Source organism: Sardina pilchardus, chromosome 1 (genome assembly GCF_963854185.1).
Source record: "Sardina pilchardus chromosome 1, fSarPil1.1, whole genome shotgun sequence".
Lineage (NCBI taxonomy): Eukaryota > Metazoa > Chordata > Actinopteri > Clupeiformes > Clupeidae > Sardina > Sardina pilchardus.
The window spans coordinates 15988047-16003328 of NC_084994.1; the positions used below are offsets into that span (position 1 = coordinate 15988047).

A 15282-nucleotide genomic window follows, 5' to 3' on the forward strand; every position below is an offset into this window, starting at 1 on the left:
GCTTAGTTAAATTTTCGGCGGACTTATAGGCTACTTTAAATGTTGTATGTTAAATGTTGACTTTCTTTTTTTGCAGAACAAAGTAATAAAGGTCGTACTCAACATGTGTTTGTGTGTTGAATGTCAGTAGGCGACAAAATAGCCTATTTTCGATCAGAGATGGTAATAACTAAGTAATTGAGTGGAAATAGGTGATAATGTATTTTACGGCCCTGATGCTGTGTATTTTCCTGGTAATTACCTCCTTGTTTTTCAGGTAATTAAACAAAAACAACACTAAAAATGTCATAAGGATAATTGATGGGTTTATCAACACAGCTAGGTAATTAAATAGGAAGAGGCAATAGTGCATTTTACAGCTCTGATACCATATTGTTTCCATAAAATTACTTCACTTGTTCCAGTTTAGTTACAGGCACATAATGTCTTCTTTACCAGCTTACTACGACAATGACTTGGGTTGTCTCTTTCTTAGTAGGCTAATAACTAAGTAATTGGGTGGAAATAAGTGATAATGTATTTTACGGCCCTGATGCTGTGTATTTTCCTGGAAATTACCTCCTTGTTTGTCATGTAATTAAACAAAAACAATAAGTAAGAGTTATTGCACTGGAAACTGCATGGAAATAACTTGTAATAAGTGGCTACAAAGGATTATTCATAAAATGATATCAAAATACCATAGAAATGACCACTTTAATTAATGCTGTTTGCACTAGAAACTGCATAGAAATGACTGGTAATAAGTGGTAACAAATGGTAACAAGGGATTGTTACCATGAAATTACATAGAAATTACCATACAATTACCACCTTATTAGCGAGCCGTAATGTAAAGTGTTACCGATGCATTCGCGGAAAGATTCTGCACTTGTCAGTGATGATAGAGGGATGCATAACGTGTTCAAAGAGCCCTACAGTATGTCACTGAACAGTTCCATCGCTGCAGGTAATGCAGCAAGGCAGCCTCCTCCATACTCCCGGTGTAAAAACTCTTCACTCTTCCGCTGTCAGGCATGCACAGCTGACGCATTTATTAATCATTATTAGATAGATAGATAGATAGATAGATGTACTTTATTCATCCCCAAGGGGAAATTACAGTGTTTCAGCAGCATACAAACACAACATTTAACAAAAACATACAAACATGCATACATACAGAAAAAATATATTTAAAATGTTATTCCTTTCTCTCTGCCCAGAAGTCATTATAAAGTGCTATTGCAGTAGGTATAAAAGTCTTTCTGTATCTGTCTTTCTTACAGCTTAATTGGCATAGCCTCCAACTGAAAATACTTTTTTGTTTTACCAGTACATTGTGTAGTGGATGAGTGGTATTGTCCAATAAATACCAGTCCAGTAAAGTTTGTGCAGCATCCTTCTCTCCACCACCAACTCCAGGGGCTCTAGGGCTGACCCCAACACAAAGCCAGCCTTCCTTTTGATCCTATTTAGTTTGTTAGTGTCCCTGGCTGTAATGCCACCTCCCCACATATGCCACATATGGCAGAAAAGAAGATTGCACTTGCAACAACACTCTGGTAAAACATTTGCAACATTTTGTTGCACACATTGAAAGACCTGAGCTTTCTCAGGAAAATAGAGTCTGCTTTGCCCTTTCTTATATACAGCCTCCGTGTTGTGTCTCCAGTCAAGTTTGTTGTCAATAAGAACTCCCAGATATTTGTAGTTCTCTACAATGTCCACTTCCTCACCCAGTATTGAAATGGCATTTAGCTCAGGCCTGGCCCTTCTAAAGTCTATCACCATTTCCCTGGTCTTAGCCACATTCAAGACAAGGTGGTTGTTTTTGCACCATGTCACAAAGCGGTCCACCAGTTGCCTGTACTCTGTCTCCTCACCTTCACTGACACACCCCACAACTGCAGAATCATCAGAGAACTTCTGCAGGTGACATGACTCAGAGTTGTACTGGAAGTCAGAGGTGTATAGCGTAAACAGAAAAGGAGACAGCACAGTCCCTTGTGGTGCTCCTATGTTGCTAACTACCTGCTCAGACACACACCCTTTCAGTCTTACAACCTGTGGTCTTTCAGTCAGGTAATCAATTATCCATGAAGTTGTGGAGGTGTCTACCTGCATCCTTTGCAGCTTCTCACGTAGCAGCACTGGCTGTATGGTGTTAAAAGCACTTGAGAAATCAAAGAGCATGATCCTCACAGTGCTGCCAGTACTGTCCAGGTGAGAGTGTGTTCTATGGAGCAGGTAGATTAAGGCATCCTCAACACCCACCTTTGGACGGTATGCAAATTGTAATGGGTCCATGTAGGTGGTCACCTGTGGTCTCAGATGGGCCAAGACCATCCTCTCCAGTACTTGGTGTTAAGGCAACTGGTCTGTAGTCATTGAGGGTAGATGGAGAAGGTTTCTTTGGGACCGGAACAAGGCAGGATGATTTCCAAGACATCGGCACTCTCCCCTGGCTCAGGCTGAGATTGAAAAGGTGCTGCAGAATACCGCAGAGCTGTTCCGCACAGACCTTCAGGACTCTTGGGCTGATACCATCTGGACCTGGGGCCTTGTTCTGGTTTAGTCTCCTCAGCTGCATTTTCACCGGACTACTGGATACAGACAAACAAGTGGGAGGGATGGAGGGGGAGGGGTATGATGCAGGTTCAGCACTTCCTGACCAGGTGGTGTCCATCGTGGGAGTTGAAGGCTGGGGACAGTGATCCTTAGCCATTCTCACTGAGGAGGCTTGCACAGGATGTTCTAGGAAGGAGGATGAGAGGTCTGAATGGCTGGGTGAGGTAGGGGAGTTGCCTGTACTGAACCTGTTGAAAAATGCGTTCAGCTTGTTGGCCCTATTTAGGCTCCCCTCTGCCTGATTCCCCTTCACCTTAAAACCTGTGATGGTTTTCATGCCCATCCACACATCTCTCATGTTGTTATTCTGAAGTTTGTTCTCCAGCTTCCTCCTGTATTCCTCCTTGTTCTCTCTCAGCTTCACTTTTAGCTCCCTCTGAACGCTCCTCTGCATCTCTCTGTCACCATCCCTAAAGGCTTTCTTTTTCTTATTCAGTAACTCCTTTAGGTCTCTGGTGATCCAGGGCTTATTGTTGGCAAAGCATCTTACTTTCCTGGTAGGTATGACATTGTCGACGCAGAAGGTGATGTATTCTGTTATACAATCAGTCATTGATTCAATGTCATTCCCATGGGGTTCACAGAGCACATCCCAGTCAGTAACCTCAAAGCACTCCTGAAGAAGCTCGTTATCCTCCTGTGACCACCTCCTAACTGTCCTTGTAGTCACTGGCTGCTGCTGAACAATAGGTGTGTAGGTGGGTGTGAGGAGAACCAGGTTATGGTCTGATCTACCAAGTGGGGGCAGAGCTGTAGAACTATAAGAGCCATGCACATTTGCATACAGTAAGTCAAAGGTTTTTTTTTGTCTCTGGTGGAACAGTTAACAAATTGCTGGAAAGTTGGAAGTATTCCAGAGAGAGAAGCATGGTTAGTCCCCTGAAATCAGCATGAAGGCATCTGGATGTTGTGTGAGTAACTTTGGGGTGACTGTACTGATGACGTCACACGCGGCCTCGGCATTAGCTGATGGCGGGATGTAAACAGCAACAGCAATGGGCATATCCCATCCCTTGGCATATAATACGGGCGCAAGCTCACGGCCAACAATTCGATATTAGGGTTGCAGATGCGTTCCTTAACAGTAACATGCCCTGGATTGCACCATCTGCTATTCACAAACACAGCAAGTCCCCCTCCTTTCTTCTTACCGCTTAGCCTGCGATCTCTGTCGGCCCGCACGGTCAGAAATCCATGGACGGTGATGTTAGAGTCCGGAATATGCTCCTGCATCCATGTCTCAGTGAAACACATTATACTGCATTCACGATATTGCCATTGTGATCTTATAAGTGCTTCAAGCTCATCCATCTTGTTTGCCAACGACCTCACGTTCCCCATGACAATCGATGGAATACAAGGTTTGAATCTCCTTCTCTTTGCTTTCTTCAACACACCAGCCCGGCACCCCCGACATCTTCTCCTCAACTCCACAGGGATTTGTTGTCTCATTACTGACAGCAGGCCTAGGTTTAGTGGTGGTTTGGAGAGCGCTATCAGCTGGTCGCGAAGGTAAACAATGCGGCCAGCTGCGTTGTCATGGCGCGCCAGCATAATAGATAAAAATATAAAAACCATATGCGAAAAATACGCGATTTAAGCACTATATATGTTCAATCCGATTTTAAAAAAGGATGAACAAAAAGGTCAGTATGTCATTGACAGACAGACAGACTGAAAAAGTTAACAATTTATTAGGCGTCGGTATCTGCCATAGACCTAAAAGAAATGTATCTGCCCAGCGAAATAAAGCCCAATTTACAGACATTCTCAATTAGATGAGAACAACAGGTGGCTGTAGCCTATATTCCGTCAGAAACAGATTTTCATTCAAATGACCTGAATTTGAACTAGTTCAAAATTATAAATGGTGAACTATGGACGTGAACAGTTCACTTTGCACGTGTGTGAACTGAACTTTGAACTAGTTACTGAAGAGTGTGAACGTGCACAACACTGGTGTGTGTGCGCGCGTGTGTGTTCACGTGTGCATTTGAGCTACAATAATTATTTTGGCAATGGATTCAACTGTTGATTATTGTTTTGATTAGTTAATGAATATTGCTGTCATGGCCACAATCCTTCTTCTGGACACAGCTCCTATTCGTTATGGACTCAAAAGTTTTTTTGTTGTATTTCACTTAAATGTTCCCACACATTTCAACATGTTGGCTAGGCTGAAATGTTAAGCCCTGAACCCTCAGGACTTACCTGACATCTGTTGATGAGGGCCAACATCTGTGACCTATTGTTACATTTATAACACCATAAACTTTGTTGCAAACACATTTCTGTTTCTGTTTTATGGCAGTTGTTGCCTGATGTGTTTTCATTCGTCCAGCCTCCTTTTGGATATCCCTGTCTTTTATCTACAATGCTATATGAGTAGTTGATGATCGTTCCGTTCTGCATACTGTAGATACCCACTTACTGAATCTAGTGAGAGCTTGGGAAGGTGAACCTGCATACCAGCTGTGTATACTGTAGCTATCTGTGTCAATCTGTTGGGAGTCGCTTTAGATCAAAGTGTCTGCCAAATACCAGTCAACTTTAAATGTACACATATATATGGGACTCCTGACATTGATATCTAGTGATGTATGACCCCCCCCCCCCCCCTACTCGTACTGACACCACTTCACAATATTCATCTTTATTAATACTAACTGACTCCATGTGTATGTGCTTGTAGTGAGTTGACGGCTGATCAGTTGATGGGTGGAGTTCATGAACAGGTACTGAGTGACACCATCACCTGTGAACACAACATCAACAAAAACACAGGTGAGGATCAGGGATGATTACTAGTATAATTAGATATTGATTATATTGATGGACTATAAAAGGGATTGGGATAATTATTTAAGTTCATTTTTGTTATTTTTACTCTGAACCATCCCATTAAGTGCATTTTTGTAGAGGAATGAAAATAAACTGCTTTGGAGTGGGCTAATGATTTACTATGGAAGCCTGCTCTGCCAGTTGTGTGAATATTACCATGAGCTATGATTGACTAATGTTAATCCAATCAGAAAATAATTGGCTATTTCTGCTTATGGCCTTCTTAACACCAAACAGATAATGAGGTCCTGGGGAGAGTTAAAGAGAATCATAAAGCCAGTCTGAAGAAGAGGTTTGAGAACATATCTGAGGGCATCATCAAACCAGGAGCTGAGATCCTCCTCGATGAGATCTACACAGAGCTTTACATCACTGAGGGAGAGAGTGAAGGTGTGAATAAGGAACATGAGGTGTGGCAGATAGAGTCAGCATCCAGAGCACAAACCACAGAAGACACAGCAATCGACTGCAACGACATCTTCAAGCCCTCACCTGGACAGAAAAAGCACATAAGAACTGTGATGACCAAAGGTGTCGCTGGCATTGGAAAAACAGTCTCAGTGCAGAAGTTCATTCTTGATTGGACGGTTGGGGTAGCCAATCAGCATGTAGCCTTCATGTTCCCCTTTTCCTTCCGTGAGCTGAATTTGGTGAGGGGTGATCAATATAGTCTTCACAAGCTCCTGCTTGACTTCCACTCTGAGCTGAAGGAGCTGAATGATGATGAAGGATACAAAGACTGTCGGGTTGTGTTCATCTTTGATGGTTTGGATGAGAGTCGGTTAAATCTGGATCTGGAACAGAACAGTAAGTTATCTGATGTAAAAGAAACATCATCAGTGGATGTTCTGATAGCGAGCCTCATTCAGGGTTCTCTGCTTCCCTCTGCACTCATCTGGATAACCTCACGACCAGCAGCCGCCAGTCAAATTCCTGCTCAGTACATCGACCAGATAACAGAAGTACGAGGATTTAATGACCCACAGAAGGAGGAGTACTTCAGGAAGAAAATCAGTGATGAGAGTCAGGCCAACAGAATCATCTCACACATGAAGGTATCAAGGAGTCTCCACATCATGTGCCACATTCCAGTCTTCTGCTGGATTGCAGCCACTGTGCTACAACAGATGCTGGAACAGGGCAATACCCAGGCAATACCCACAACTCTGACTGAGATGTTCATACACTTCCTACTGATCCAGACTGCTCGGAAGGATCAGAAATATCAAGATATTCATGAAACAGACAAGAATAGGCTCTTGGAATCACAGAGAGAAATCATTCTAAAGTTAGCTGAAATGGCCTTTAATAATCTAGAGGAAGGCAAATTGATATTTTATGAGGAAGACCTGCAGAACTGTGGCATTGATGTCAGTGAAGCTTCAGTCTACTCTGGCATGTGTACTGAGATATTCAAGGAAGACTCTGTGTTTCACCAAGGGAAAGTCTACTGCTTTGTGCATCTGAGCATTCAGGAGTTTCTGGCTGCACTTCATGCATTCATTTCGCATCTGGAAAACAATTTTAAGACACTAACATCTCTTTGTCGTGTTAACTGGAAGATATCACTGCATGGGCTTCTAAAGAAGGTAGTGGACAAAGCTTTGAGGAGCCAGAATGGACACCTGGATCTTTTCCTTCGATTCCTTCTGGGCATCTCACTGGAAAAAAATCAGAGACTTCTGCAAGGTCTACTGAACCACACATACAGCACCACAGAGAAGGACATTAAGGAAATCTGTCAGTATATAAAAGAGCTCAACAGTGAAGGTCTCTCTCCTGAAAGATGCATCAATCTTTTCCACTGCTTGTTTGAAATGAATGATAATTCCATGCACAAAGAAATTCAAACATATCTTGAATCACCAAAGGATTTCAAAGGCCAATTGTCTCCTGCTCACTGTTCAGCACTGGCCCACATGCTTCTGATGTCTGAGGAGGTGCTGGATAAGTTTGACCTGAAGAAATACAACACATCAGATGAGGGGCGCAGGAGACTGATCCCAGCTGTGAGGTGTTTCAGAAAGGCACAGTAAGTTTCTGATTGAGATTGAAAAGTTTCTAATGGTATTACAACCCAAATTCTGAAATATGTGAGACACTTTGAAAATGTCATGAAAAAAAGGATATGATTTACAAATTATGTCAACCCTATATTTAATTGAGAATAGTTCAAAGACAACATATCAACTTCAATTGAATGACATAAATATTATTGTGTAATGCCTATTAGATGCCACCTGAAATCACAGTGATTTTCTTATGAAGATGGAAAATGTCTAATGATTTTATGAGCAAATCAGTTTAGCTCACTACATTTTAATTTTTGACCATGCCCAAGGCAAGCCAATACATTCTCAAAAAAAGGGGTACGGTTTTGGGGTACATTTTTGTTCTTTTAGGTACAACTTTTGACCCTGTATCTTATATGGCGTTTTTTCACCGAAAACGAACCTGGTGTTGAACTGGTGCCGTTCAGAATTATTTGAACCGTGGTGCTATCTAGTGAACCAGCCCGCATTTACACCACTTCTGAACAGAACCAAGGATGTGTCATCAACAATGGGTGGTGCATGCAAAATCAAAAGTTAATGAGATGCATAAACGGGAGAATGATATGCAGTTGTCCCATAAAAACGGCAGAAACTAGCTGTTGAAAATGCTAGTCAACGTCTGCAGTGTAATGCTAGTTGAATCGTTTTGTTTACTCATGGCAACAGTTGATATGGACAGAAAACTCATGCTTTTAGCCTTCTTCCCACTGAAAGACGCAATGACACGCCCACTCCGGTTAGTAGGAAAAACCAACTGATTTTTGGTTCAACTTCCGAACCAAGGTGCCACGTTCCGAACTGGCTTTTGTTTGGTGAAAACGCGACGAACGGTTCAAATGTTGGTTCGCGAATGGGAACGGAGCCGGTTCTCTGTCGGTGAAAAAAGGCCTATAGAGAGCACAATTATGTCACCAAAGTACTAACATATACCATTTCGAGATGAGATGATAATGTACCTTTACTAAATAAATACATTAAATACTAAGGGACCTTATTTGTACTTAAAGGGATAATCCGGAGTGAAATGCACTTTAGATCAATTTTTCGGACTATTGGGAGTACGTACGTTGAGTTGACACCAAAATCATGTCATTCGGATGTATTTTGAGAAAGTTCGAGCTCACCGTTTTTAGCCAAAACTCGTTAGCCTGGAAGTGGCTCGGGCATGTCCTTTCGCCGCTACAAAACGCTATTTTTATACCTCTTTTACTGTTCCAAACAACACTACACTTGCGTGGTAGTGAGTAGAGGGTCCCTAAAGCCAAACCGAAGTATCCCCACGTCTTTATGTGGTCGGATAGAGAGTCCAGAATGAATTTAATCGAGTCAGTACCTTTCCGGAAATGGCGCTGCTGCAGCTAGCAACGCTGAAACAACACTTTATTAACATTTCCGGAAAGGTACGGACTCGATTAAATTCATTCTGGACTCTCTATCCGACCACATAAAGACGTGGGGATACTTCGGTTTGGCTTTAGGGATCCTCTACTCACTACCACGTAAGTGTAGTGTTGTTTGGAACAGTAGAAGAGGTATAAAAATAGCGTTTTGTAGCGGCGAAAGGACATGCCTCAGTCACTTCCAGGCTAACGAGTTTTGGCTAAAAACGGTGAGCTCGAACTTTCTCAAAATACATCCGAATGACATGATTTTGGTGTCAACTCAACGTATGTACTCCCAATAGTCCGAAAAAATGATCTAAAGTGCATTTCACTCCGGATTATCCCTTTAAGGGTGCAAAAAGTCCATGGCCTGCTGGCACTCAAAGGTTGTTGAGATTCGTGAGCAACCATTATTTCCTTAACTTCGTCTCACTCACCAAGTAATGGAGCAACTTATAGGAGCTTGATGCACTCCACGAAAGTACCAGTGTGTACCAAAGTCAGTTCAAATGTCTGTCGCTGGTACCCTTTTGAATAACCCATGAATGCAGGTACTTTTACTTTTACTTGTACCCTAGCCATCTTTACCCATCAAGGTACACTTATCCAAGGTACCCATATCCATGCACACACTTTCACTATTTATTTGCACTTTTTTATGCACTTTTTATGCATTCAGTATATGTACTGTATGTATAGGGGGCATTTGTCAACATTATCCCTTCTATACCTGTAATAAGTGATATTTTTGTGTTTTCACAGACTTGCGGGCTGTAAACTCACAGAAAAGTCCTGTGAGCTTGTGGCCTCAGTTCTGCAGTCACCAAACTCCCTCATAGAGCTGGACCTGAGGGAAAACATCCTGGGATATTCTGGAGTTCAGCTTCTTTCTAAAGGACTGTCTAATTCCCTCTGTAGACTGCAGACATTAAGGTTGGTGATTGACATTTCTTTGTGGCCATGCATTTCCTGATGCACAAAAGCAAGTGCACAAATGCACACACTAATTTACATACAGTGGGGAGCATATGTATTTGAACCCATGCTTAAGTTGACTAAAAAGAGGAATATAAAATCATATTTTGACTTAACCGCCCAAGGCACCGTACGGCGACAAGCAACATCACTGATTAAAACAGACGGTAGATCCAAGTAGGGTGACTAATCGCCTTTGTACTCTCCACCACTAGTTGGCAGACATCCAGAGCTTCGATTCAAGCCCCAATTTGAGTAATAAAGTTTTCAGGAAGGACCTGTATTACTCGCGAGAAACACAAGAAGAAGACGCATTTCCTGTTTTTAACGCGGAAATGAAATGCGTGATCACGTTGCACAAATTGAAGCAGAAAAACGGCAAATGTTAAAAAACAAAGTCGTGTGTTATGAAGTAAGTCACCTACTCTGATTCTGAAGGAGAATATATGCCTTTTGGAGATGATGATCGGTCGTCCATTGGCAGTGACAGTCAAGATGCGTCTGTGAATGGAGGTGCGTCTTTGCGTGTGTACGTCAGTGTTTACCAACAGCAATGTTGACCAAAGGGTTCAAATAAGCATGGTGTGCTCGGTGCCAGTGATAATCATGATGATAGTGTCTGTAATTGACACGGTACAGACAGCAGGGCTAGTAAAAATAGGGCTCAGAAGAACTGCAAAGTCATCTGCAATAGGAACTGATTTGACCTGGCTACTTTATTGTATAGTAACATAGGGATTGTGGTAATACTAATAGTTTACTATTGTTGGTTTACATTTGGCTGTGGTCCTGTTTGTTTGTTATGTCGGAGAAATTACAAAAATCAAAGTAAAACTGCTCAAATGTGTTCAACAACCAGTATTTACTGAAATGTGCATAATTTGACGCTATTGCCACCCTGTGACGTCATAATATGCAAACTAGATGAGTCAATTTACTCCCTTCATAAACTTTAGTTCATACTCAATGATTTTCACATTTACAGTAGGACTTTATCTCTGACCACTTTCAAGCCATGGCCTTTTGAAATTGTTATGCAAAAATAAAAAAAAAACCGAGCGGTTAGAGGGTTAAAGGTATACTATGCAGGATTGGCGATTTCATCGCCGGTTTCGCTTTCACTTTTTGTTTTCGCTCGTTTTATGCTTGTATATTTCTCTGCAGAACTTCCCCTACAGCTTTAGCGTGTATATTTTACAAAACTCCTCAATCGGTCAGTCTGCCGTGCCTTTTCATGAGACTGTACATGACACTTCCTTGAGAAGGGCATGGGTGCGTGCCCGAGGTCTCCTGAAGTTGCAAGTGTGGTTCTACCGCTACAGACCACTAGGGCGGCCGAAAAAAACACTGTTCGACTGGTAATGACTCATTTAATCATATATAACAGTATGGAACGAATTGATTAACTGAAAAACGTTGCATAGTTTACCTTGCCTTGATTTAAAAAATGAATAAAAATCAAACCGCTTCGGACACCAATTTTCTTTGTGATTGAAGAATGGTGTTTTTTCCACTTAGCCTATTAGCCTGTTTGATGCTCTTTGAGCTCAATGCAAATCAAACAGGCTAATAGGCTAACTGGAAAAAAACACCATGCCAATCTCTAGCTATGGTGAAGGGTATGTGATGATGTCGGGCTATTTTAATTCCAAAGGCCAAGGGAACTTTATCAGGATGCATAATATCCTAGCTCCATGAAATAGCTGGCCTTTAAAAATAAAAAAATAAAAAGAAAAATCCTCCTGCTCCCATATGGGAATTTAACTTAGGGGTCAAATACTTTACGGAGCCCCTAAAGGGACCTGAGGAAACTTTTATCTTTCACGTGCGCACGTGAAAAGTTTTAGGTGCGCACCTGAAAGTTTCAAGTGCGCACCTGAAATTAGACCAATTACGTGACAGCGCGTGCACGTGGACGGTGCCATGCTGGACGGCAAAAAGAGGAGATAGCCTATGGCAGAATTACATTATGGAGAAGTGAACACCTTCAGTTTAACATCTTTTGTAGTTTTACGTGCGCACGAGAAAGTTTTACGTGCGCACGAGAAAGTTTTACGTGCGCACGTAAAAGATAAAAGTTTCCTCAGGTCCCTTTAGGGGTTCCGTAGTAACACTCCCAAAACACTCAAGAGAACAAAGCAAAATATATCTGTATCAAGAAATCGGATGTTGTTTCATTATATAAAAAATATGCAAACAGTGGTGGAAGGGCATTATGAAGGTAAATCTCACTATAATCTCTGAGCTGTGCTCTACGTCCCATTGATTCGACTTGTCATCTTGCCGTCCGGCTGGTCTAAACTTTCAGGTGGGCACTTGAAACTTTCAGGTGCGCACGTAAAACTTTCAGTTGCGCACCTAAAACAGGGTTTCCCGCAGCGCTTTACTGCTAAGGCAGCCGCCTTAACAACACAGGGCTGCCGCCTTAACTAGCGTCTTCAATAAATAAATAAATACATATAGTGATATTCGCCGTATTACTCTGTCATGTTTTCTCCCTGTCATTCCAAACCGTAGCCGCTAGTCTCCCTTTGTAGAACGCATAAAAAAAAGAAACTTTTTCAAATCGAGTTGGCCTATGCGCACAGGCGACGCGCTCATTCAGCATGAGTATTTGATATCAGGTGCCACTGCCACGCATATCTCAGAGTGACTGCGAACACAAATAGCCTAAACCTAGCTAGATTTGACGACTCTCACAGGAATGGTTCTCCGTTGAATCTACCAAATGTGTGGGATGAGCGGCATAACACTTTTGAGCGCTTTATCTTTTTTTTTATCACTCGTCTACTATGAATGCATAGCCCACTGCATCTTGTAATTTGTTGTGACAAACACTTGTGCCATCTAGCCTACAGCTAACGACAACAGCTATTCATTCACGTGTTGTAAAATACTGAAATTGTCTGAGGTTTACACAGGCTAGTTTAAACTTTAAGCTGTAGCCTCTTGTCTCCCATGCCAGTTTCATTCATCCCGACCGGGCGGGACGCACGTTTCCGTTTTGTAGAAATAATTCCTGAATGTTTTTGTTCAGAGCTGAACATGCAACTGTATTTGACAGATGACAGATTTGGGTGCTATTGTCAAATGGAGATTTTATATTCCTCTTTTTAGTCAACTTTAGCATGGGTTCAAATACATATGCTCCCCACTTTAAATACATAAAAGTTACAGCAGGGGATGGTGTAGGAGATGGAAATAAATTGACAGGCGTGATTCCTTTTTGAGGAGAGAATGGACTCCACGGCGGTCATATTTTGTATCGCTTTGTGTTACATCTGGTTTATAGGGAGAGTTTATAAACACTATCCCTTCTTCAGTGATGGGCAAGCTACTTGATTTGTGTAGTGAGCTAAGCTATCAGCTACTCTACAATAAATTCAGCTTCACTACACAGAAGCTACCACCCATAAAAATGTAGCAAGCTAAGTTACAAAATCTTGTCAAAAGTAGCTTGATACATAGCAGCTACTTTCAATTAAAACTGCAAGTCAGCGCAATTGTGGTGATCAACACAACTTTTAGTCAGATAAGGGCTAAAATATGTTTAGATTGATTTATTGAACAATAAGCCTAATACACAAAAAAACAGATGCAAATCAGAGCACATTTTAGCTAGTTATGCAAGAATGCCTTTTGAACTTGAAAATAAAATAAATGTATTTTCAAGGAAGATAATAGTGTAGGCCTACGTGATAATAGTCGGTCGCATATCATTACAATTCATACATGGCCGGTCGTGATGGTTAAGGTAAACTTTTGTTTCGCATGGCTGCATTAACACTAGAAGCGCCAAGCGCCGGTCATTTGACCGCTGACGCGTATTCCTAGAAGCGCCGTGTGGGTTTGACCTAGATATACCTAGAACTGCCGGGCTGCGGTCATTTGACCGCAGCGATTACAAAAAAAAAAAATCTTTTCACTCGATTAAATTCCAGGACCCTACGTTCACGACTTTTCCTAAATACGCATGTTTTGTCACCCAGAATTTTTACATGATCAAAAGCACACCGGTACAAGCTAGTTTAGAGCTATTTTGCGCTCATTATGTGACAACACTATGTTGTCTCGCGTTTGGCCATGTTTGTCCAGGCTGCTATTCTCTTTTCTCACAGCAGATGTCGCAAGGGTTTCCTGACAGTCGGGCATGAGAATAATATTTTACCATAAAACATATAGTTTATATATGTGCAATATGTATTATACATGTGATTTATTTTAATAACTATTTTTCATTTACATGGCATAGTCTATGGAGGCGATTTACAGTGGTAAAATGCGAGTTTGTTTTGAAAACGTTGCGACGTTCTATTAGGCAGGCCTACATGTGTAAACAATATTTTCAGCTGAAATTCGTCCGTCGTAGCCTATTTAATAATAATAATAATAATAATAATAATAATAAAGACTTTATTAGTCCACAGATGTGGAAATTTGTCTTTGGCTCCACAGGTAGTTGTTAAAACATAAATTAAAACATAAATACAATAAATACATCAAAGACACAGTTAATAAATACACAGACAACTCACAGTCACAATACAGAAGCAGCAGAGTATACAAATATGAAAAAGCCTATTTTGAATTTAGAAGTGTTATTGCAGTTGGTATGAATGATTTTTTGTAAATGTTTTTTGTTGCAGTTGCAGCTCTGAAACGTCTACCTGAGGGCATTTTAATGAACTCCCTAGACAAGGGATGCATAGAGTCAGAAACTATTTGTTGAGCTTTTTGTTTAACTTGTGTTTCATAGCACAGACCCAGCTGTTTCTGACCTTTCCCTATAATTTTACTTGCCATGTTCACAATTTTTGTTAATCTGTTCTTGTTCTTAGCCCCAAGGTTTCCATACCATGTATGCATATTAAACGTCAACACACTTTCTACAAGGCTTCTATATACTGTCTCTAATATGGACTTATGTACGTAGGGCGCGTATGCCTACGTACATTCATAGTTGTATATCTTATCTTCTATTTGTATGGAGTGAGATAGCTGTCAATATATTCGTGTCATAGATTTGATGCACGTTCTTATTTGTCTGTAGTCGTGCATAAAATAAATATTTGTGAGTTCTCAAATGAGTCCAGTCGTGCATAAAATATATTGTGTGTAGCCTATTTTATCCATCAGAATACGGATGGGAAAAAAAATACGAATTCAAAAATTACAAGTACGAAATCAAACTTTACAGGTAGGCTTTCATTTATGAGTAGGCTACGACTTCGCACAAGTGACTGAACTGTCAAAATACGTCATCGCCACACAACCACTCTCATTGTCGTTGGTGGATGTAAAGAGCAACACCAGCGCGGCCCTCTTTTATACTCCAGATTTTGCTGAGAGCATGACTGAGACATTACTTGTTTGCTGGACTGACTGAGTTTCGTCGCAAGTTAAATAAAACGGCAAGTGGC

At 41.3% G+C, this 15282-nt stretch overlaps 1 protein-coding gene across 1 annotated transcript in view; it reads left to right on the top strand.

The window, feature by feature from the left end:
* The first annotated feature begins 5324 nt into the window (after positions 1-5324).
* The window catches only part of LOC134076696 (NACHT, LRR and PYD domains-containing protein 12-like), a 78123-nt gene continuing 68165 nt past the window's right edge, over positions 5325-15282 (top strand). Inside the window, exons 1-2 of the mRNA XM_062531877.1 lie at positions 5325-5394; positions 5689-7483. Coding sequence (XP_062387861.1) covers positions 5325-5394; positions 5689-7483 — 1865 coding nt within the window. The remainder of the gene's footprint in view (positions 5395-5688; positions 7484-15282) is intronic.